Source organism: Argopecten irradians, chromosome 2 (assembly GCF_041381155.1).
Source record: "Argopecten irradians isolate NY chromosome 2, Ai_NY, whole genome shotgun sequence".
NCBI classification, from domain to species: Eukaryota; Metazoa; Mollusca; class Bivalvia; order Pectinida; family Pectinidae; genus Argopecten; species Argopecten irradians.
In genome coordinates, this window is record NC_091135.1 from 9,659,788 (window position 1) to 9,684,273 (window position 24,486).

The 24,486-nt window shown below is 35.3% G+C and overlaps 1 protein-coding gene across 2 annotated transcripts; it reads left to right on the forward strand.

Annotated features, from left to right (window-relative positions):
• Positions 1-5,793: 5,793 nt before the first annotated feature.
• LOC138314388 (cholecystokinin receptor type A-like) lies at positions 5,794-10,943 on the forward strand. 2 transcript variants are annotated; one of them, XM_069254689.1, is made up of 2 exons: positions 5,794-5,952; positions 9,025-10,943. In XM_069254689.1, the coding sequence occupies exon 2, from the start codon at positions 9,025-9,027 to the stop codon at positions 10,279-10,281; it is 1,257 nt and encodes a 418-aa protein (XP_069110790.1). In that variant the 5' UTR covers positions 5,794-5,952; the 3' UTR covers positions 10,282-10,943. The 2 variants fall into 2 exon arrangements, with proteins under 2 accessions (XP_069110790.1, XP_069110791.1); XM_069254690.1 differs by lacking the exon at positions 5,794-5,952 and adding an exon at positions 6,568-6,728.
• The last annotated feature ends 13,543 nt before the right edge of the window (positions 10,944-24,486 follow it).

Sequence of the window (24,486 nt, forward strand, 5' to 3'; positions counted from 1 at the left end):
TTATCTAGAAATGCTCGAATCGCTCTGACAGTAGTGTGTTTACCTTATTAGGTGAATTGTCTTGCCTAAAAATCATTTTATCACCTCCTCAGTGGTTATGTAGTTCATTTATTTAACGTGCGTGACTTTGGCTAGGGAATGGGTACAGCGTACATACTATACCTGCTTAATCGTATTGATCAACAATTTGTAATTACAACGGTATCAATTAAAATACTTAACAATGATTTGGAATTTGTCAATATTTTGTGTTATATATAGTTCATAAAAAATGTAGAACAATACATTTATGACATTTTGCTTCTTGGTTATGTAAAATAATTAGCCTTAGTGAATTGTCCCTTTAAAAAAGGATAAGATAACAATGATGATAAAAGCAGTTTTATGGACATCCCTGAAAGAAAACTGAAAATCTCTCATTTGCAATCGAGAGATCATTTTCTGATCGGATTCCTACATGGGCCATACAAGTTCCACTTCATCTTAATCGATAGAAATCCCAAGAAACATGGCGAATATTTTTTCCTGCTACAAGAAAGTTATGGCAATCAAAACAAGCTCTGGGATATCCGACCAACTAGGGTCGTAAACACAACAGGTTGGAGTTAGAAATTGTTACTATCCATAAATGGAAAATTGACCTATGAGAAAACTTACAACTCAGACAGTTTTTGATGCATAGAGATTTTCAATGTTGTATGATGTTCATACATTAAGACCTATGGTCTGAACTGCGTTTTATAAATGAGCATAGCAGCTTAGGTTAATCATGAAATAGAATGAGGCCTCAGCGAAAAGTTTAATTAATGTAGGCATGTAAAGTTCTAAAGATAGTTCATATTCAACAGGAAAAAAACAACTTCCTGATCTTTATAGAAATTTAACGAAGCACAACACGTTTGTAACGAACACGTACACAAGGAATTCATGATTAAAACGTACTATTTTATTTACAGCCGGGGTCATGTACGGACTTGCCAGGTTTGATGTTGGAGAAAAGCCGGTGGCGGATTACCCGGAGAAAACCCACCAATCAATGGTTAGTACCTTGCAACTGCCCCACATGGTATTCGAACTCGAGACCCAGAGGTGGAGGGCTTGTGGTATCTTAACCATTCGGTCACCCTGGCCCCTTCTGCATCTATGTTCCTATGATGTTTGTAATATTTGAATAACAAACTTTAAAAATAATGCTTATATGATATGTTATAATCGTGTTCATTACTGATGTTTCGCATAGCAATAGCTTCAGTTTCCTGGAAGATCTTGTGTTTCAAATTAGACGCGAAGGAACTGATTTGAAAAATAAAAAAAAGCATCTTGCTGTCATATGTTTTACACTATGGCACACTTGTATAACTATGACCTTAACCTTGTTCGTTTATACTCTACCTTATTATATAAATATTTTTTTATACTGTGTTTTATTTCCATATGTATGGTTTCATTTAACTTATAATACAGGAGACAAACTGGCGACTTTAGTACGTGGCCTTGACCTTTCATAATATGCGTATATCACCGATGTCCCGGATGTACACGGACGTGTGTACTCAACAATCCGATATCAAACGACATGGGAGATCCCTAGCTGACAATAAAGGCACTTTGGTAAGTGCGCGCTCTTTTGTCCACACTTTTTTCTCCCTCAGTAATACATAGGGTTTCCTTTTAGCTCCCTCACACGACTGATCAGGGCTGGGCTATGATGTCTAATTTACGCTTCATGTCAGAGGTCAATTTGTTTTCAAAGAGAATCAACCACTTAAATCTCAGTGACCTAAATTTTGTCCTCAAAGCGTTTTTGATAGCACTCATTAGCGTGCTTTCCGTACTTTGATTATCGACTGGCCGTTAAAAACGGCGATAGTGCACGCAAATACAATGTATTTAAATACACTAACGGTTACAAGTTGATCTGTTGATTTGTACGTTTTGATGATATTAAGAGATCAGTTTGTCTGAATGGATATTTTTATTATTGGTGTTTGATGTTTTTAACAAACAGATATTAGCAAGTTACTACGATTTAGTTATTAAAACGTTTCATTGGCAAGTTATTGACAACTTTGAAATATGTTTGCTTTCAATTCCTACCTTTGGAAGATAGATTAGAGAATTACCTCTCCCACAAACTTATTGACGACGAAGGCATTGCGTATTGACGATATAAGTTAAGATATTATCAATCCAGCATTTTCTACCTCTGTGTGTGGTCTTTGCATAAACTCTGGTTGTGATAGAATGCACTAGAAAGACATGTACATTCTTATCAATAAAGTTTAAACTTGAATTTGCTTTTCATGGCATTCATTCTATGGATTTTAAAATATATATACATGAACATAACATGTTACGAAATATTTAATAAAAACATACCGCATAGCCCTTTAAGTATTGTACAAATTACATTGACATATCAAAAATGAGTATGTAAATAGTGTATCCATTATTATGCATGCATGATGACAAAATGTCACGGTGTCAGACGACTTAAACGTCACTGCCCTGCAGGTAAAGCGTAAGAATTGTACCCGATGCGCCTATTGCAGGATCGTAAAAGGCGACTTAATTTATGATATTATCTTTTCTCTTCCTCCTAACTAACTTTGTTCTTTCTAACGTCTCCTTTGACACCGCCTCGTTTTTGGTCTTCTGTTGAGCGCTCGCCCCCTGTGTGACTCTGGATTCTGTCCTCTGGTCGATACACCTCAAAGTCTATAAATGTGGTAGTTTCTGAACCAACTTAGCGCTCAGCATACCGGGAGTGAGACGGCTGGATCGCCCGTTATCAGTATAATGTGACCGGGTTGGGTATGTTGCTTGGTGTCTTCGGTGGCTGGTACTTCAGTGATATAGCACTATAAAAAGGGCAAGAGTTCCACTATAAAGGAAGACATAGCACAAATGTACCGCAATATCCCAAAACACACACTCGCACTTCACTTACGCAACAAACCGCATACGCGGGAAGCCTGCTTACATGACCCTTGGCTGTTAATATGACAATAATCTAAACAAACAAACAAAGATAAAAAAAAATTGGTAATAATCATACTTTACACGGTATTTTATGCAGAATACGAGTTTTTATTTATCGTAAATCCATCAGGTATATTTGTACATTATTTTTGTAGTTACGTAAATACATGTATAGATTAACACCTGGTAGGTCTGTGATTACATTTTAACAATAAAACAAATCCGATGCTAATGGTGCACCTTGTGGTATACCAACCCGCCGTTATATTAAAGTTGGAATTAAAGAACTTGTCAGATTAGAAGAGGAATGAAAGCTTGAGGATACCGAGAAAAAACACCGTCCTAGGCCAGTGCTCATATAACTTTGAAACAAGCAACCTTATAGATATATGACCTGTGGTAACACATGTATTGTAATGATTATGGATCGATCATCGGCGATCATGTAGCTCAGTTGGTAAAACAATCCGTCTTGTGTTCGGAGGATCCCGAGATTAAATCCATGCAATAAAGCCTTGTGACGTCACATCGTCAACAAAATTACTTTTTTTTTTTCGTTAAAATTTTAACATTTTTTCTTCAGAAACTAGGATACTTTTACTATAATAGAAGCAAACAACGGTATTTGCGTTGAAAATATCACGCAATATCCATGTGTGAAGAATTGACTTGTAGGCAAGCCGCGGGTTTTACATCATTTTGTGACCCTCGAGTGGAATATCCCTATCCTTAATATCCACATATGAAAGAGTTTTCTAACTTGACCACTCAGCAGCCGTGGCAAATAAAATTTAAATTTCACGCTTTAATAATTATTTCATATGTTTTCAAACAATTAATAAACAGGCCAACTGTACTTCAGAATAAAATTTAAATTTCACGGTTTTATTATCACATGTTTTTATTTCACATGTTTTAAACACGTTTAATAATTAACATGTTTTAAACAGTTATAAACATGCCAACTGTACTTCAGAAGGAGGTAGCGTTGATCTTACTTACCGGAAGTTTTGAGGTTTAGCCTTATTAAACTTCCGCCAGCATGTAACAATTAAGACTTTGTTAGCGTGTCATGACCTCCGATTTGGTTGGCAACGCCAATAAAACCACAGACAATGCACACTAGTATCCCAACCTGATAGTCTACTTAATCACCGGATTATAACCGGATAAATAGGTCATACCAAGGTAGGTCAGTGGAAGTTTCAATCCACAAAAATATTATCAAATAAGACGTTTAACCGATGTATCTTTTTATAAAAAATAATATTGTCAATAAAAGCCAGTAACTCAAGTAGTATCATTGACGCTTATGGATTTGAAATATATCCTATTGTTTCAGTGTTATATTGAGCTGAATTACAATACTTACTATATAATACATTAAACTTTTATAGTTGACAAAGTAGTGAATGTACTTCAAATTAATCAGATTGTGTGTAGTTCACACAAGTTAAATAAAAAATGATATTGTAAAACGATATTACATATATTATTAACAAATACATTGTTATGATATTATGGTTTTTTCGACTAAACATGGATGCGACGTTGTAAAATATTAAGATAAGCCATGCAGTGATTGCGACCTTTGAATGTATCGTCACTCTAACGTCTTTTAAAAAGTAACCATGTGCTTACAAGGAGGATTATTTTGGTTTTTTTTCTTGTTTGCTCCCGATGAGCATGTTTCTTCGTAGATTGGGATGTTAATGGAATGATATGATAGACTTTGAATATAGCATAACATTATCGAATGCAAATGACTTTAGGTTATGGACAATCATAAGATAAAACTTTTAGTTTTAGTGTTGGTCAAAACAGGACAGAAGATGCAATTAATAAGATTATCTCATTGCAAAGTTTGAAGAATTGAATTTATTGGCTGTACAAATTAATAAAAGAAAACTGATTTCATGACATTTTTTCATTCACGGTAAGTTATGGTATATTCTAATGCGTGCATCTATTGTGAGTTTCTTATAAAATTAAAAAAAAGGTAAATATGTATATCATGCAATTGCAAAATATAAGGCCATCATTAAAAATCAAATACATTCACGTATTGAAATATAATACTTAATGGTGATTGATCTAGTTTGGTGAAATTATTTCGAGGTATATCAAATGAGCAATCGTTTTGTAGTGCAAGAATTTCCCCCCTAGCAATACATGACAAATTTGAGCAAGACCCTTCAATCAAAGCATTAGGTGGTATTTCAATGGTAACGCTAGCAAAATATCTGGACAAGTACTGGAACACTTTATTATATTTTGCAGTGGAGGTGGTTTATATATCATCATCTCCCACCGTGTTAGCAGGGGACTATTATTTTGGCTGTTCACCTCGACCTCCAACGTCCTTTCGTCCGTGTGAGTTTTTCCACCTGTGTGGTTCGTTTGTATGGGGTGGTCATTTTTTTGTTTAGTTATCAGTTCTGTTTAACCAAGTCCTTATATAGACATTTGTACGTTTATGTCACAATTGTTTGGTATCTTAATATGCTGATAAAAGTTGTGAAACACATCGTAAATTTTATTGTGACGTCAGCAATACCTGTGTACGTAGATTACATTAAAAAAATTTCTTGCCAAAATCCCCGTTACTTTCATGATATTTTATCATTTTGTTTGAGCCCAAATGTTATAATACGAACTTAAAGAGTACTTGTGTGGGCAGTGACGTCACGTATTTACCTGTATGACAAGCATTATCAGGTATTAAGGACGTTTATTACTTCGGAAGACATTTAAAAATAAAGAATGTTTTCTTGAATAAATGTTATCTACGAACCGGAAGTTTGAGGTTTACTCCGGTGTATGTGTGTGTTATACTAGTTTTGTAGGTGAATGTGTACGAGTGTTTACGAGGACACTGTATACACTTCTATAGAAGAGTGTAGATTATTAAGATTTTACTCTACAGGTATACAAACATATGTGTGACAGGAGACTAGGTAACAACTTCAGGTATGTAAAAATTACATATATCTCTATTTAAAAGTTCTGTTTGCAATATTTTGAGGACAGGACGTTAAATTTTGTTCAATGATGTAGGTACAAAATACCAAGGAAAGGGGGAAGAGATAAATGTTAATTTTTATTAAGAGTTAGTTTAAAACTCTGTAAACAATTTATATTTAGAGCTAAACATATATGAATAATACATTATTTGCTACAATATATCTGAACTCACATTATTTCTAAGACCTTGATTTGTACATTTTATTAATAGTTATGTAGCTATTTCTGGTATACACGTACTTAAGAAATATTTTAATAATGTATAGACCACAAAATAATACAAATCACTAGTATTCCACTACGCTATGACGCCGCAAATGATATAGTATTATTAAATATAAGGACGTATGTATACTTCGATATCATAACAGGATTATTCTACAGCGTCATATCATATTACTACATATACAGGTATGCTTGTCCTATATTTCTTGTTATTTATTTCATGCTTTTACCAGTCTAAGTTTACACCACTGAAGCGTGAAAATGTCGACATGATGGGTGTGTGTGTGTTTGACAAAAGTTTAAAATTCAAAACATCTGAGATCATTTATGCTAATGACATACAGGACTTACGTAATTCAGTTCCTTGTGAATCAGCGGGGTTGTTATTGACGAAAGATATCAGTATTGTTGTTTACAACTTGTTATATTTCACCTTAATCTCATATGACTGGGCCACGCGCAACACCGTTGTAACTACTTTCCTGATACCTGGATAGGTAAGTTATCATATTCTGGCAAAATCTATAACGTTGTATGGAATTGTATTTGCGTGAATTTTGCTAAATACTTTCAACCAAATGGTACAGTTGTTGAAGGCGTAAATCGATGAACAGACGCTTACAGTGATTATTTTTTGGGTCTCTTTGTGATAGCGAATAATGTCTCTCTTTCAGTGTTATCTCAATGGAAGATCATTACCAGTGGTATTTTCATTTAGCAATAGGTTTGACATTATTTTATGATGTAAGACACTTCAACTAATGAAAAACATTTTCATGTCACCTGAGCTTCCGCTTAAGACAACCGAGTATGAATGGCCTAATTCGATCTAATATAGCCATTATAGAATCAGAAACAAAATCTTTCTGACAATATCTTCGTTTTCTGCACCTCACACCACATACACGCTGTATCTCGCATACATGGGAGTTGGTGCTTACACTATTTTAGCTGTTTATAGGACGGTAATTAATCAAACAAACAAATTGATCATCGTCTTAAGAACTGTCAAATTCTATGAAAATGAGCACAAACCAATAGATGACGTTTGTGCATATGTAAGAGTGATTTAAACGCATATAAAGATATTATATATTGCAATATTGTGAATAAAAAATAATCACTAAAATGCAGCTGTTATGGTAGACTGTGATATGACAATGTTTTCTAAGCTCATGAAATGCATATTTACCACATTTATATACGTTAGCTACACAGTTATCGTCTTGAACACATAGAGTTGATAGGTGACCTTCTTTTATCGAAACACTTATATATTCATATTTGTATTAAGCAATTTATTGGAGTGTATCTTCACGGGAGAAAGACTTTTTTTTACTTTTGTTGATTTTATCTGAAGATGAAATTCAACAGAAGTATTTGTAAATTATACAAATATCTTGTATGATATAGTGTTTGCAAAACTGGCTTAGTCATATGTGATATTGTAAATCTACTGTCTCATATAACACTCATATATCACAGTGTAATATAGGATGGTGTGGAGCTACATTTTGTTGTGTGAACAGGGGACCTAATGTGGTATTGCGTCAAATGTCGTTCTGACCGGAAGTAGGAGTCGCTTCCTGTGATTGGTTCTTACTCACCCCCATGCATCGATAATGATGCATTGTGATAAAGATCACGGCATATACATAATTAATTGCTAGCGTAAATAGATTGTGTTGTCATAAGTGTACGAGATAAAACGACTGGTCTTTACATACCAAAATCATGATAACGTTGATTACGTTTACATACAAAAAGAATTAGAATGATCCATAAGTAAAACTGTATTAAAATAGAATGTATAATTTACGACACTAAAACTACAGATTATGTTTTCACAATCTATTCACCGCTACATACACGTACATAGAGAGATCTATATCACACACAGGCAATTTAGCAAGATATATAAGAAGGAAACGATTGAACTGGAGTAATCATATGATATTGAAATAGTTTTGAAAAACGGAGAAACTTTTTACTCAACCATGGGAACGCCACCTTGTAATACCGACGGAAACCTTGTAGGTCTGCTCTTTCCTGCTGATAACAAAAACAATCTTTTCCCAGAAATCGTCAAAAATGTGGTGAAGGAAACCCCTTAGATACTTCCCTACTTTAGCCTCTTGAGGTTTATAATATACTTATGAGATGTATGTAAATTTGAAATAAAATTTTCGAAAATTACTGAAATATAAACTTACATAACATGTATATTGCATTCCAAGATCAATTCGAAGTAATTTGTCGAGAGAAATGATACGTCTTTGAACAACCGTTATTAGCTAATAAGGCGTATAGCATAAATACACAACTATAGCTATTTAAAATATCACTAAGGCCAAATAATAGTTTTAAATATCCTCTTACGGTATAGAAATAGCAGCCCTAATAACGTTATGACAGTATAGGTATTACTCTTGACACACGGTGTTCATTTGATCACAAATACTTTTGTCAGGATATGATCAGTCATAAATGAGTTTTTGTGGTCTGATTTCCTGTATATATACATAAGTAAATATTTACAACAATACCTCGTGGTATTTGGTGATATATCTGTGTTGCGCCATATAAACTTTTACATTGAAATAAATCAGTAGTGTATGGCTTATATAATGTATATTCAATCAAAAGTCATTCAGGAGGAGGGTGGGTGTGGTAGTGATTGGTGGTCAGTTACCAATGGAAAATGTTTTGCTAAGTGTGCATGCACTGCAATTCCTTGTAATATTATGTATATACTCACTTACATTAATTTTGTTGATATTTCTTTTGTTTCAGATGACGTCGGAAATGCAAAGATTAAATATGACTCCTGGTGACTTAAAAACTGGAATATTTACCCCTAATCTTGACCCCAATGTTTCGGTTACCATTGACGACCTTAACCACGAAGAAGTTATGGAGAGGATTGGAGCGATCATCTTCGTAGGATTTCTCTCTATCGTTGGAGTTATTGGAAATATACACGTGTTATACATATACGGAACGAAATTCAAAAAGACAAATCAAAGGATTTTTATTTTAGTTCTGGGCTACCTTGATCTGTTCACGTGCCTTGTTGGAATGCCCTTCATCATCACGGATTTATTATTACCACTAAAATTTACATCCGGTCTTGCGTGTAAAGTTCTACGATGCACAAACTATTTCACAGGAGGAAGTTCAGCCTTCCTTCTTGTCGTCATTGCCGTGGAGCGCTACAGGAAAATTTGCCATCCTCTCGAATCACAAATGACGATAAAAGGTGCAAAGGTGACAAGTTTCTTGGCTCTTCTCTTTGCCTTGCTGTTATCATGGCCAGCCGCCATTTTGTATGGGTTTAGTACAGTTGAGACAGGCTACCCAAACATCACAGGTGCCGCGTGTTATGTTGACGACACATTCATCAAGACAAAATACACCACCTTTTACAATGCTCTAATCGTTTTGATCATCATCATCGCCAATATCGTACTCATCGTTTTGTACATTAAAGTGGTACGTCGAATTTATCAGCAGAAGGCTTTTAGGTCTGAAAACAAATCGCCCTTTTCTAGATCAAGAAAAAAGAGCTTCGAGCCCGGCCAAACATGCAAAGTAGTAACAAATTCGGAGTTTCAGTTCTGTAGCATGGACATGCTTAAAGCAAGTCACGAGGATCTTACGACATGTAGCGGCCCCGAAGAATCGTTGGACGCCTTGGACGACAGCTTAGAAAGCTTTAGACATGCAAACAAACTCACAAAACCTGGAAATAGGAAGAAGAGCAAGAAAGTCAGCCGTAATAGCGCCAGGGTGACGATGATGTTGTTCGTTATTACCGTAGTATACTTTGTAAGCTTCCTGCCGCATCTTGTGTTAAAGATTCTCGCGGATGCCAAGAAAGACTTTTTATCCAGTTTAGACTTCACGGGCACGTTTCTCTATTATGTGTTCTTATATTGCATTTTCATCAACAATATGGCAAATCCTATAATATATGGTTTTTGTGATTCTAAATTCATGGAGCATATCAGAACTATATACCAGCGACCATGTATGAGTGACAAACATTAAATCGAAATCCATCTTTAAAATGCAAAATAACATTTTTGTGATATCTGTGTGTTCAGCATAATATATTTGAACTCATTTCCCCTCAACTTTGCATTCCTAAATCCATAGAAAATGTTGTTTTTGTTAATATGCACATTCCTATTGTTATTTGTTACATACACGATCTGACAACATCCCAGTCAATGTCATGATCTCATTTTCTTTATACTCTCTGTCAAAGCCAAAGCTTTAAATGATGATGACATCTGCATTAAGCTATTTAGTAATACTACTAGATAAGTTATACATGGTAATGGTTTTACCCGGACATCAATGTGTTTATTCTAATTTCTTCGAAAGCAAACATTGACAAACTTATTAAACATATTATTGAATATTGCGAGATACTACATATTTTTCGGAGTTATCCAGTTAAATATATTTTAGATAAGGATTTGTTTTACATTTGTACAATATCAGCACGTTGTGTAATGACTAAAGTAACATGAAAATCCATAATATGGAATCGTCTTCTGACAATGTCACGATGACTTCTACACACAAATATACAGAACAATCAGTTTAAATAATTGATTTCATATCCATTAGAAAATAATGCTCATCTGTATTGTTATATGCTATTTGTTTTTAATATATATAATATACTGATTTTTATTTCAGAATTATGTTTTATTGTCTTTTTATGTTGACCCGTTATCCGTGCTATGTATGCCGTATGTTGTGAGGCAGAAGCAAGATAATGTTCGTAGGTCAGTATTCTATATAATTGTACCTGAAGTTAAAACAAACAAATTTGAATTTGCAATGAGGATGTGTCAAAACATTTTAAAGTTTACCGGAGTAAATCTGGTAAGACGTGGAATTTGACCATATCTGTATGAACGTGTGTTTCTCCTAAATACATTTAAATGAGATCCATAGAGGGAACGTAGTAAGATCATGTTTATATGTAGATTTCTCAATTTAAAGTTACTGTTAGCAGTGCTAATAACACGCCAGCTTATTGCTTGCAATAGTGAAGACACATATATGTGATTACAGGCTCGAGCGCAAACTTTGGCTTCTTTTATCTTGTCCCGCGACTTATCATATCGCCCCGTCCCTAAAGTTTAATGAATAAGCATTTGAAAACGGACTTATGTAGCATTTAAAAGGTTGGTACGTGGTGGCATATATCAGACACAATTACATACTGTGGTTTATTTTTATATAAATCCAGGTGTTCCGCTCACGTTTTTAGGGATAGACCGATATCCCGAGACTTAAGTGTCAAAATCAAAGGTCATTCATTTTGTTTCCTTTAACCGTATATGGTGGTAGTATATCAATATCGTGAGGCTCATTCATGTTCATATCTAATTTAACCTGCTACTCCGACATGCTTCTCGAATAAGTCACTGAATTTCAATCACACTCGTTTACTAGTATGACACTATGAATCCTGCATAAAGCGGCATGACTCAGGGACGTATAGAAGTAAAGTACATCTATAATGTCCATAGATTAAGGTGGACTTAACGTACAGACAGATGGGAGACGGCAGCCCGTGTAGCGGATATTGTTTTAGAGCCTCCCTCTTGTAAAACTGAGTACCACTTAGTCTATAGTGTTATAGGGAAATCGCCAACATCAGAGGTTGGTCATCATAAAACTCATTATTCACGAGTTTAGAGGGATTGTATACCTAAATGTTTGGTATACTGCACTGACATATATGATAATACCAATGATTCATCTTCAACGACAGGACGACGTTCTCAATGGCTAAATCTCAGTTCAATTACGCTTTTGTTTCAAACCAACTGCGATGTTAACATTTCAATAGCATACTTCAACACATTGTGCGCAATACGCGATCTGCCAAATTGTTAAAAATCAGTGGATATATGATAAATACATGAAAATGTGGTTTATTTACGCCCTATTAACAGCTAGGCATGTATGTAATGTGTTTTTGTGAATGTCAAGAAGGCTACGATATGTTGGTGTGTCTTTGCCAAAGTGAACATTCTTGTCCATTTCATAGTTATATATTACATCCCACCCGGTCATATTATACTGACAACGGGCATACTAGTCGTCCCACTCCTTTATTACTAAGCAGGGAGGTGGGTGAGGGAGTTTCAACTATGGTGTGCCTCGGTATAATATCTATAATATATAAAATGGCATAAATATAATTGTAGAAGTTTAAATGCACCTATGAAAAGTATAGCTGTGAATTTTAAGATTTACATGCTAGTATAGAGAGTAATCGAAATATTATATAAGTGTACATGCTCAATTACGCTTTGCGATATTGTGAAAATTTCTCCAGCTTTTTCCACTGTATCATTGATTGGAATGAAATGAGCAATGACCTATTCAGAATAACAAAATGATATAGTGGAAAGAGCTGTAGAGTTGGAGAGTTTTTCACAAGTTCGGAAAGTGTAATTGTATCGCAAACTACTAATTCTCGATAATAATTGATAGATAAAATATGTTGCCTTATAGTCATACCGCGGGCAAGTTTAGTTAGTTCAAAATCTGATTAAATTTTTTTTTAATAAGTTATATTCGCGAAATGCTTAACCCTCGAAAAATTGTATGCTACTTTAATTTTCTGTGAGCTCAAACAGTACTTAAAGATTAATACTTGTTACTACTCGTTAGTACTAGCAGGTCAAACTGAATCTGATATATCGAGGTATACATGATAATTAAAGGGAGATAATAACACATTTCTTTTATGTATGCCATAAGTGGTTTCAGCACTTTAACTCATTCACCCCTGAAGACACATTTAGGCTCTTCTAAATCAAAGACGAGTCCAGTCCATTATAAAATTTCAGGGATGAATGTGTTAATAATGCTAGGTGACAATAGCGTAATATTTTGATATGTGAGTATCTTAATACACCGTATTCTCTTTGTTTTTATGTTATAGAGGAATCGTGACAGTTCGGGATATAGATTGACTTGGCATTCAAACTACGGAAATAAATACTGATAGGCTTTCACTTGCCATATAAAGTTAGACAATGTATGCGATAGGATAATACTACCATATCTATCTAACACTATAGGCTGTGCTTCCGTTCTAGATTGAGAAAATGTAGAATAATTTGCAGCGTTATGGCGTAAAATTTTATTTCCTACTTATGTTAAAGATAAAATCGAGATTTATAATATGCCTTGTCACAACCGATTTTTTATTATTGGAAATGGAAGTTATGGTATGATTATGACTTTGCAAGCTCCATTAATCTTAAAAAATGCTCTACCGCCGACAAATGGAATTTTTTCTTTATCAAAAAAAGAAGCTGACGATTAAGTGTTTTTCTTCAGTTACATAAGTTACTTACTTTGCACCATTACCATCATTGAAAAGTTTGAGCTTCTAATTTTACTTCAATAAAAAAAATACAAATAAATATTTGCATTCTCGAAAAAATCACGTGGCACTATGTCCTATATGGAATGATGTTCTGATTGCGCATGCAGCAAAAGCAAAATTAATGATTTTATATTTTTTGGGTTAATTAGACCTAAAAATACACGATTAAACATCAATTGTTGTTCAAATGATGGATATCATTTATGCTCTGTCGGCGATGGAGCATCTTAAAAGTTCTGCCATAAACCATTCCGATTTAATGACATTTCCTCAAGTTTCTTTGCATGTTTGGGTAACAGCCATTGCGAGTAAAGGAAACTCTTTGCATACTCGCAGATAGGGTGTTAGAATTGTACCTGCTGCTTCGATGGCATGCTATGGTAAAAGGCGACTAAATTTGAACCAAATTTTCTCGTTTTCCTAACTGACCCCGTGAAGACTCTGTGTTCGTTCCCCATGCTGAGAAATATCATAGTCTATAAAAGAGGTAACATAAAGGGAGTGGGACGACTGGTTTGCCCGGATGGGGTGTACTTGTTTGGTATCTTTGGTGGCATACATCAGTGGGATTACACTCTAAAAAAGGAATTTTCACTCTTACAAATAGACACAACATGGATACACCACAACTTCCCAAAAACATATCTTCACACTCATCGGATACAGAGGAGTCCGTCCTTAAAGGGCATTATCTGTTTATCAGGAGATATTCGCTAAAGCAAACTTCCATTTCATTAATATTGATAGCAGCAGTCATTGTTTAGATCACTATCAATTGGGCAAGATTTTCCGCTATTACATCGAAGCATAACCCTGACATATCCCGAAATGTCCTTAGAAGAAGATGGAGTTTTAAGCAGTAATTTAACATAACTAAAGCTTTGGTATTGTTTTATATGTCCTATTAATAGTCAAGGTCATTTAAGGACATGTCAGGTTGGTTGGTGGAGGAATGCCGGAGTACCTGGAGAAAACCACAAACCGGTACCTGGCAACTGCCCTACATAGGATTTGAACTCGTAACTAAGTCTATAAGAGGTGGGGGCTTGTAGACATATTTAGTTTGTTTTCTAAAAAAAAAAAATTCAACGAGAGTAGGGACATCTTAATCACTCGGCCACCGCGGCCCCTAAACTAAACTAAATTAACAAGCCAATCCTACCACATTTCTTTACACCAAGTTGTAAGACGAAACATAAATGGTTATAATCATAGGCATGTTTAAAGCAGATCAAGCCATGGTGCTTCCAAACGGGTCAAAATCTTAACTTGAATAGTAATTATAATGTAGTGCTAATGCTGCTTTCAAATTATAGAATTTTTCATACAGAAGATAACTCCAAAATTGTTTTTCATAAAATGGAGACCAATAGATAATTGCCATTTTTAGCAATGGATTCTTAGCAATAACACGAGCATGATCGCAACGTAAATAAAGTATAGAGGTAGAGTATATCCACGGTAGCACTTGGCAATAAAAAATAAGCTTAAGTCCCCTTTCATCGGTGAACGTTAAATTAATGACAAAACGTGAAGCCATCATGTCGTGTGTACTATAATATGTTGGGAGACTCAGTCTTGTCGATAGATATGACCCACAGACGTATTATCCTTGTATGCCGTATCAAATATCTAAATCTAAATTAGGACAACAGTTCATAGCATACATATTTGTTTGACGGATTTGGAGATGATGGATAATGAAAAAGCAGTTAAGTTTTGATTCTGCGATATGGTACTAGTACACAGTACCCGAGCTGTTATCAGCTTTTCATTAAAGTTGTATGGTCTGTGACTTGTAGTTCTGGTATAGAAAAAAATATTTAAAGTGTTATACATATTTTTCTCTGCATCTCAAAATTTTTAAACTTTCAATATTTACCGACTTTTGTAAAGTCCGTTTTCGCAAAGTTATTAAGCAATTAAATTTAAATATCGATTTTTAGCGTGTACACGTTTAAAATAGCTCGAAAGTATCCGAAGAGGTCCGATCTATTCCGATCTGTACGGGTATTAATGATATTGACCACGTGATACGGTTCGGAAGGTTCCAATCTATACGGGTATCGCCGATATCGGTAACATGATGCAACTCGGTTTTTCGATATTACCCGAATTGTTTGTTTGTTTGATAAATTAACGTCCTATTAACAGCTATGGTCATGTAAGAACGGCCTCCCATGTATGCAGTGTTTAGCGTGTATGTTGTGCGAGGTGCGCGCCTTGGGAGACTGTGGTATATTAATGTTGCGTCTTCTTGTATAGTGGAACTGTTGCCCTTTTTATAATGCTATATCACTGAAGCATGCTGCCGAAGACACCAAGCAACACACCCCACCCGGTCACATTATACTGACAACGGGCGACCAGTCGTCCCACTCCCGTTATGCTGAGCGCTAGGCAGGAACAGAAACTACCACTTTTATAGACTTTGGTGTGTCTCGACCAGGTGACAGAACCCAGATCCTTCCTTACAGGGGCGAGCGCTCACCTAAAGGCCAAAAGTAAGATGGTGTCAAGGGAGACGTTAGGAAGAATAAAGTAATTTAGGAAGAAAGAAAAGATAAGATCCTAAATCATACGATCATGCAATAAGTGCAGCAGATACAATTCGAACGCCCTACCTGAAAGTTTGAAACATGGCGTTGATTGTGGCGGTTCTTTCAAAACGTGTGATATTTCATGCGACATTTACCGCTATGTCAATAGTATATTGGTGCTTTCATGGATCTGAACCTTCATATATAAGCATCCATATTCACACATTGTATAGTTTATGAGAGTTTGTGATCGTGAAAATTACAAGAAATACAACTTTCATACTGAATGTGTAAAAGTTTGAAGTTACTTGTAGTATAAGCAAGTAAGTATTGATTAACAATTCTGTATTACATTTTGGGTTCGAAATGGTCCTGCAGGTAGAGCGTTAAAATTGTACCCGATGCCCCTATTGCATGATCGTAAAAGGCGATTAAATTTAGGATCTTATCTATATGACTTTGTTTCCTAATACCTCCTGTGTAATTGTGTTAGTTTCTGCTCCTGCTTAGTGCTCAGCAAACAGGGAGTGGGACGACTGGTTCGCCCGTAGTGTAATGTGACCGGGTGGGGTGTGTTGCCTGGTGTCTTCAAGCGGCATGCTTCACTGATATAGCACTATATAAAAGGGCAACAGTTCCACTATACCAGAAGACACAACATACACAATGCATACATGGGAGGCCGTCCTTACATGACCCTGGCTGTTTATAGGATGATAATATAATCAAACAAACAAATAAACAAATTGGGTTCGAAATAATTCTGAAATTCTAATATCTTTAAAATGTATAACCACGAGTTACATAGTATTTGATAAATTTCATTCCAACGACAACACAGATAAAAATGCTTGTGAAAAACGATAATGAGGCGCGTGGGAATCCGCCTTTAATAGTCAACAAAAACTAAACTTTCTTGTAAAAAATGGATTTATTTTGTTTATTGTGTTATTCAAAGTCCTGCATATATTCGATTTAATTCACAGATACCTTCCCCTAAATGCAAACTGCATAATGAATGTTGATAAATTGTGATTCAAGCGACTACTACATATCTGTGGTGTGACCACATTGGGTAAAAGAAAAGACATATCATGAATTTATCGAAGTCTCCCAAAACACACAGCCGCACTTCATATTCACTATACACCGCCTACATGGGAGACCGTCCTTACATACTTACATGATAAACATGTTAAAATGACGTAAATTAATTAAACTAACAAACAAATGTGCCTTGATAAAGTTGTATTAAGTTGACAGTAATACCATTCCTTTCGTGAAGGGCGTTAACCAGACTCCAAATAGTTTGACCATTTAATTGTAATTGATATGAATGGTTACAAAACCCAAAACCAAAGAGCAGCGCAAATGCTGCCTTTGACATATCGGATATCCATCTGATAATGACTGTTCGCTGTAATTTTATTGGAATTAATGACTTGGCTTTACTGACATGTAGAATCGAAGGAGAAGACAAACTGCTTTTTAATGCTGAAATTCTTTTTGATAATTAACTTAATACCGTTAAGCTCCAATACGAATCCGGAAAAGATAAACAGGAAACAATTAATCAAGATTCAAAACAATAAATTTCATTAGAAAGCAGACGAAAATATTTCTATTGAATGAGTAATTCATCCTTTGGTCGCTGAAGGCATTAACAAGGAACAGGTCTTCATAATGGAATTAATCATGATCAATGTGATTTAAATTCGATACTTTAAAAATTGTTTTCATTGGATATTCGTTGTTTTTTATTTGTTTTAAAATGTGAAAATATGAAAAATAAATCCCAGTTGTATAAAAGAGATGTTAGCTCTTGAATTTGCTTTGATTGAAATAGGTTTACTCAAAGTATGTTAATGTTACACACGCACGCTCCACAGTTTCTTATCGCGAAATTCTATATAACGAGATATGGTTTTGTCCGATATAAATGTACATTATTTAGACGTGGTGAAATATAAAGTAATGATCCACAAGTTACTCTTTTATTTATCTCATAGGTTTTCTCTACGTTTCCTTTCTTAAAACAAATCATTGAAAAGCCAAAAACAAAAATCTTGAAGGAGAAGATATATGAATTCATGTAAATGATTCTTATGGATAAAATGTTGAAAATAAAGAATATTGGTGAAGCAATGAAAGATACTATTTCTTTGGCTTGTTAAACCTTGTTTGTAGAGGAGTAAAGAAGATAAGATAAGAAAAAATGCTAATTATTCTGGCTCAGGACTACATTATGTCCTCTGTACCAGACTCGTATAGATACACATTACATAAGTAAAAAAGAAGCACGTATGCATCATAAAGGTTTTCTCTTTGTCCCTAAAAAAGCCATATTGCTTGAGCAAATTACAAGTGAAACAAGCCTGCTGGTTGATGACCGAATGCTGCCGAATATGATATTACTTTACAATATTGCAAAAACAAAGATGAGTAAACTGTCGATCTCTGTCTGAACTACACTGCGGCGAAATTACCATCCTAAGCGCCACCACTTCTGACCCCAATGATGGACAAAGTGACTCCATTTCACTACGAAACAAAATCATGTAATGGAAAGCGAGTCTGATTTTTGAATAAGTACGTAAAATGGTTGTTGACACAGCAAAAACCAATATACATGGTGATTACTCAAATTATCTAGCGTAATATACGATAATAACAACTACATACACACTCTAGAAGAAGGCGATTGGTTCATGCCCTTAAATCATAGAGCTGTAGCCAGTATGTCGCGAACACGCACTTCATTACACAACAAAACCATGTCGACAGACAGTTGGTTCGTCTTTACCCGAAGTTCAACGCTCGGCGTACAAAAAAGATTCGTTTTACACTTCAGAATGTGATTGAACGAATACTTAATTATAGGCTTGGAATCGCCTCTGCCTATATTCGTATATAGGACTGGTGAATATCTAGTTGTAATAGGAAATTTACGATCTAAATCGTAAATTTTATGACCTAATAAGTTTACAATCAACTGATCATTGTTTTAATTCGCATACCACATTGCTTATTGATAGGGTGAAGTCATTTCCGGAAATTACAGCAATCAGTAGGATAGTATTTGAAATAAAAAACATCAATTTCCAAGAATTCAAAGAGTAAGGCGCATATCCGCCTGTTTGGACCTAAAAATGATCATACCTCTTTCTGACACAATATGTGTACCGTCATTTGCCGTCCCAGAAGAAAGGTTGTACAAATGTTAAATTAAGAACAATTGGATTTGTGATTGTCAGCGTTTTACTTTAATGAAATGGTAAAAGATCGTAAAATTCGAGGAGTGTGATATGTTAAATGAATATGTGTTCACCAGTGTCTATTCCACAGTTAAATTTATATCTATATTTGTTTTGTTTATTCTTTTAGATAATTGAATTGAGAATGAAGGGACCCACCGTGCATACTCGCCCACGTGCTAGCTTAATTTAATTTCCATGTCATTGTTAAAATCTGTTGATAGTCACGTGATTCCCCCAAGTGGCTAAAAAATCCCGAAGTCAGTATCACATTGTTGTCGTCTTCATACTGAAAGCGTTCTGATGATGGTTATCAATCTGTAAAATGTTCATTGACATTACTGGTATGTTCGACCAATCATCATAATTATTCAGTATCATTATAAAAAAGAAGAAATGGCAATATGCGTCTGAGAAATTCATAAAAGTAAAAAACAGTATCTCTGGCTTTTAATCAAAGTATCATGTTTTGGCTGACGGTTAGAAGCATGAAATGCGGATTAATCGTCGGATCGGGTTAGGACCGGAAGGACAAAAAGATAGTATCATCTTGGGTACGATGACTGTGCTCGTTTTACGCTATTGTGATGGTCGAATTCCTTATTCGACTGTATCTTTTCCACTTGTAATCAGGCTAGAAATTGTTCGCCGAGGCATAAACGAGAGTTATGTATTGGACAGAAGCGTTAGATACCTCAATCACTCGCAGTATAGGGTAACGGCACCATTGAAGCGATGATATCAATAACTTCATTGCACAATAAAGGCTGCATTTCAGCGAAAATATCTTTTTGGTCACGCGCTCATTTAAAAAACCAAATACTTTTAATCAAAATCTGTTTTATTCCTCATTGAATAGCTCTTTAAGAACAAGCAGTTTTCGGGAATGTATTTGAGAGTACCAACGACATTTGAAACAGCATTGCTTAAATATAGGAATCGTTGACATATAGCATTTCTGGAAATGCCGTTAACTATTGAATACACAAAATAGTATACATGTACACAAATCTTGCACGTAGATAGTACACAAATCTTGCACGTAGATATATAAACTAAATACCATATGTCAGCAAATATCTGCATCTATTCTTGGTGTTGTAGGATATGCTCTCAACTTTAGTCGTTTCAAAGATGCTAGTTTTGAATTATGAAAACTCGTGTTTTGTAAGATTAGAAATACATAAACCAATACCATCTGTTATCACCCTCAACGTTTGAAGTTTGTGAGTTAGACGTGCTGACATGAAGACTTTAGAATAGCGATGTAAGTTAATAGTTGATAGAATAGAAATATCGAAATAGTTTCTGCATTGACATGTTGTTTTGTTTCATGTTAATATAATCTGAAGCATATGACTGTATCATTTCGTTCTTTGTATATGCAGTATAAGTTTAATCTGACAAGAAACGAAAGAAGAAAAAACAATCCTAAAAATTTAAGGAAAGATGTTCGAAACATTCTTCGATTTGATTTGATAATATCTGGTGCGTTATTGTTTAATGCATAAGCGTTCATAAACGTTTAAACTTAGCCTAATAAAAGGTTCTTTACTACAAAAATAATAGTGAATTTCTTTCAAAGTAACATGTATTAAGTCTTAACATAAAGTCATTCAAAGTTTTTTAGGTCACCTGAGAAGAAGTCTCAAGTGACCTATGCTAATCGCCTTTTGTCCGTCGTCGTTCGTCGTGTGTCCGTAAACAATTTACATTTTCAACTTCTCTTCCAATACCGCTGAAGCAAATTCAATGAAATTTTGCACAAAATTTCTTATGCATAAGGCCAATCACATTGTGAATAACATTACCCCCCCACTCCCCAGGGGACTGTGGAAGGGACAAAAAGGGGTAAAATTGGCTAAAATTTCAAAAATCTTCTTCCCCACTCACAGATGTGGTAGAATAAAATACTCTTCATAGATAGAATGGTATCAAGGCCCTCTACAAAAATTGTGAATTACATGACCTTGGAGGCCCAGGTTTCTCTCTGGGGAGGGGGTTAAATTTACTTTAGTTTATATAGGGAAAACATATTTTGGATGATATTTGGTTATTTTTAATAGGAAAGTAGTCAAATGATGTCAGAATTATCCGTATGAGATGGCCATTGAGTCCTATTAACAAATTGTCCATGACTGCCCCCAGGGGCCTTAGGGACGGGGCTAAAAAAATCCTGAAATTCTGGAACCGATAGAATCAAATACTCGTCATAGATGGAAAGGTCTTAAGGTCATTAACAAAAATTGTGAATTTCATGGCCCTAGGATCAAAGATTTTCCCCTGGGGAGGGGGTCAAATTTGCTATAGTTTATAGAGGAAAAACACATTTATGAACATTATTTGCTTAGTTTTCATAGGAAATAGGTCAATCTTGGTTAGAATTATTAGCCTGAGGTAGCATTTTAACGTCATATCCATATTGGTCCTGGCTGACCCCCAGGGGCCAGAGGGGCGGAGCCAAAAGGGGTCAAAATAGATAGCATTTCAAAAACCTTTCTACTGAATTCACAGATTTGATGGAACCAGATACTCTTCATAGATAAAAAAAGTCAAATTTATAAAATCACTGACTGACTTCAAGGGCCTGATGGGCCATTATATAGTGTTTATATGTCTTTGTTTCATTCTGTATCTGAACTCAGGTGACCGTTAAGGCCCATGGGTCTCTTGTTCCTCCTAAAACTGGTTTGTAATGTTATATTAACTGTGATGAGTTGATGACTAGATGTGATTTACAGGAATTCCCGAGGTCAGCTGTCATATAAACTTTGGTGGTTTTGCTAACGAGGATCCACTACTGTCAAGCACTAAATCGGTCCATACTTAAAAAAAGCCTCTATTAGTAGTCTAAATGTGGTCCCCACAGACATAGAACTACAACTAAGCAGCTCTCCCCCAAAGAATAATGATACACACATCTGCTTTACTTCAGAACATCTTCTGGATCCATGGCGGGAGCACAGGCGATGCAAATGGATACACTTATGTCGTAAATGGTATTCAGTGGTGTCGTAAATGGGACTGTTGATGTCGTAACCATGTTGTATACGTCACATTACCACAATAAACAATGGTTATGCATACGGACTGTCACGAGGTAATTGTCAGCCTGCCTGGAAACGTCACGTGCCGATATCGGCGGCGGATATTTATCGTTTAAAACTCTACTAATTTAGTGTTTCTGGAAATTTCCTCCCTGCAGAGTTGTAAGTTATTGTGTATATAATGTCAACACATTCGAATAACATGCTCTCTGCTTCGTGTAAAATTGGCATTCAAAAGCTGTTAACGATTAGGATGCAATAACGGAAAATAAACGCAATTTTTTTTATTTGAATTGAAATACTTGCTTTGAGTAAGGTTTGCAGATACTGCAAGTCGTGCATGCGTTTAGAAAATGTGTGTTTTGAGATAATGCTCGTGTTTTGTCTCTCTATGATAGTGTAAAATAATTTAAATTCAATATTTAGCTATTTAATAGAATCGTGTTGTTTATAAGGTGAATATATTTACGGTCATATTGTACTGTGAATGGTAATAAACAGGTCTATATTACAGTAAACCACATATATTTTCGCCTGCGAATGAACTTCCAAAAAGCAATCGTCACGAAAAACTTTCTACTTTACAAGTACAAAACATTAATAATAATATAAATGGTGAAATTCAATCGTCGCTTTATTTTGTTGGGCACGAAAATGTGCCGTCAAAATGAAATGGTTGGTAGTGGTTTTTTTTTACTTAATGTAGTGATCGCTATTAAGCGCTGAGCTGGAGTAATGGCTATTATATTCCATCTAGTAAACTCCGGCCAGGAGGACTAGCTCCAAAGTGTACCACCCTTTAGAAAAAAGTTAATTGTATGTCACTTCGAAAATAACATACGAGTTAAAAAACGAAACGATTCGGTTGGATTGACTGGTTAATTAATGAGACTTGCACCTGTTATAACAAAGCTTAGGACAATGTTTGATTCAATAAGCTATCTGATCGCTTATGTACTTAATCATAAGTGTGCCTAACACATTTTGTGCAATAAGTTTTTGAATTTTTTCTCATACATGACAACTTATTGTTTTACAGTAAATAAATGCCATGTTGGTTTTAGTGGAAAGGGAACAATTTTTTACCTACGTTTATCCTGCAGGAAGGGCGTTAGAATCATACCTGCTGCCCCTATGGCATGATCGTAAAAGCGACTAAATTTAGGATCTTATATCTTTTCTCTTTTTCCTAACTGACTTTATGTTTCCTAATGCCTCCTTTGGCACCGCCTCACTTTTGGCCTTGAGTTGAGCGTTCGCCCCTGTGAGGAAGGCTCTTGGTTCTGTCCCCTGGCCTAGACACACCAAAGTCTATAATAATGGTAGTTTCTGTTCCTGCTTAGCGCTTAGCAAACAGGGTGTGGGACGACTGGTTCGCCTGTTATCAGTTTAATGTGACCGGGTGGGATGTGATGCTTGGTGTCTTCGGTGGCATGCATCAGTGTTATGGCACTATAAAAAAGGCAACAGTTCCACTATACAAGAAGACACAACACGAACATACAGCAGTCTCCCAAAACACGCACCTCGCACTTCACACACGCTACACATTGCATACATGGGAGGCCGTCTTTACATGACCCTGGCTGTTAATAGAACGTTAAAATAATCAAACAAACAAATAAGTTTATCCGTCTCAGGTATATTCTTAGATGAAAATGTTCACGAATGAAACAAAACGAATAATAAACTTGTTTATTTTTAATAACACTCCACACGTACAATGCAATTATCCGACAGCTTAGCCGAAACATCATCGTTCTTTATATGACCTTTCCAACAATGCTCCACTTTCTTGAACCTTTGCGACAGTTAATTGGCCTTGAAAACCTACCAAAATGACCTAGGCATCTAACAAGAAAGTGTCCTTGGCTTTCCAACTTTTCAAAGCGTGAAGATGAAAGTGTTGAAAACAAATAACAAAACAATTTAAACTTTGAAAAAATACATATTACACTGAAACTAATGTGTGAAAACCATGATTG

What these genes read in the sequence shown, in the direction of transcription:
- LOC138314388 (XM_069254689.1), top strand. Translation starts at nt 9,025, where the DNA reads ATGACGTCGGAAATGCAAAGATTAAATATGACTCCTGGTGACTTAAAA.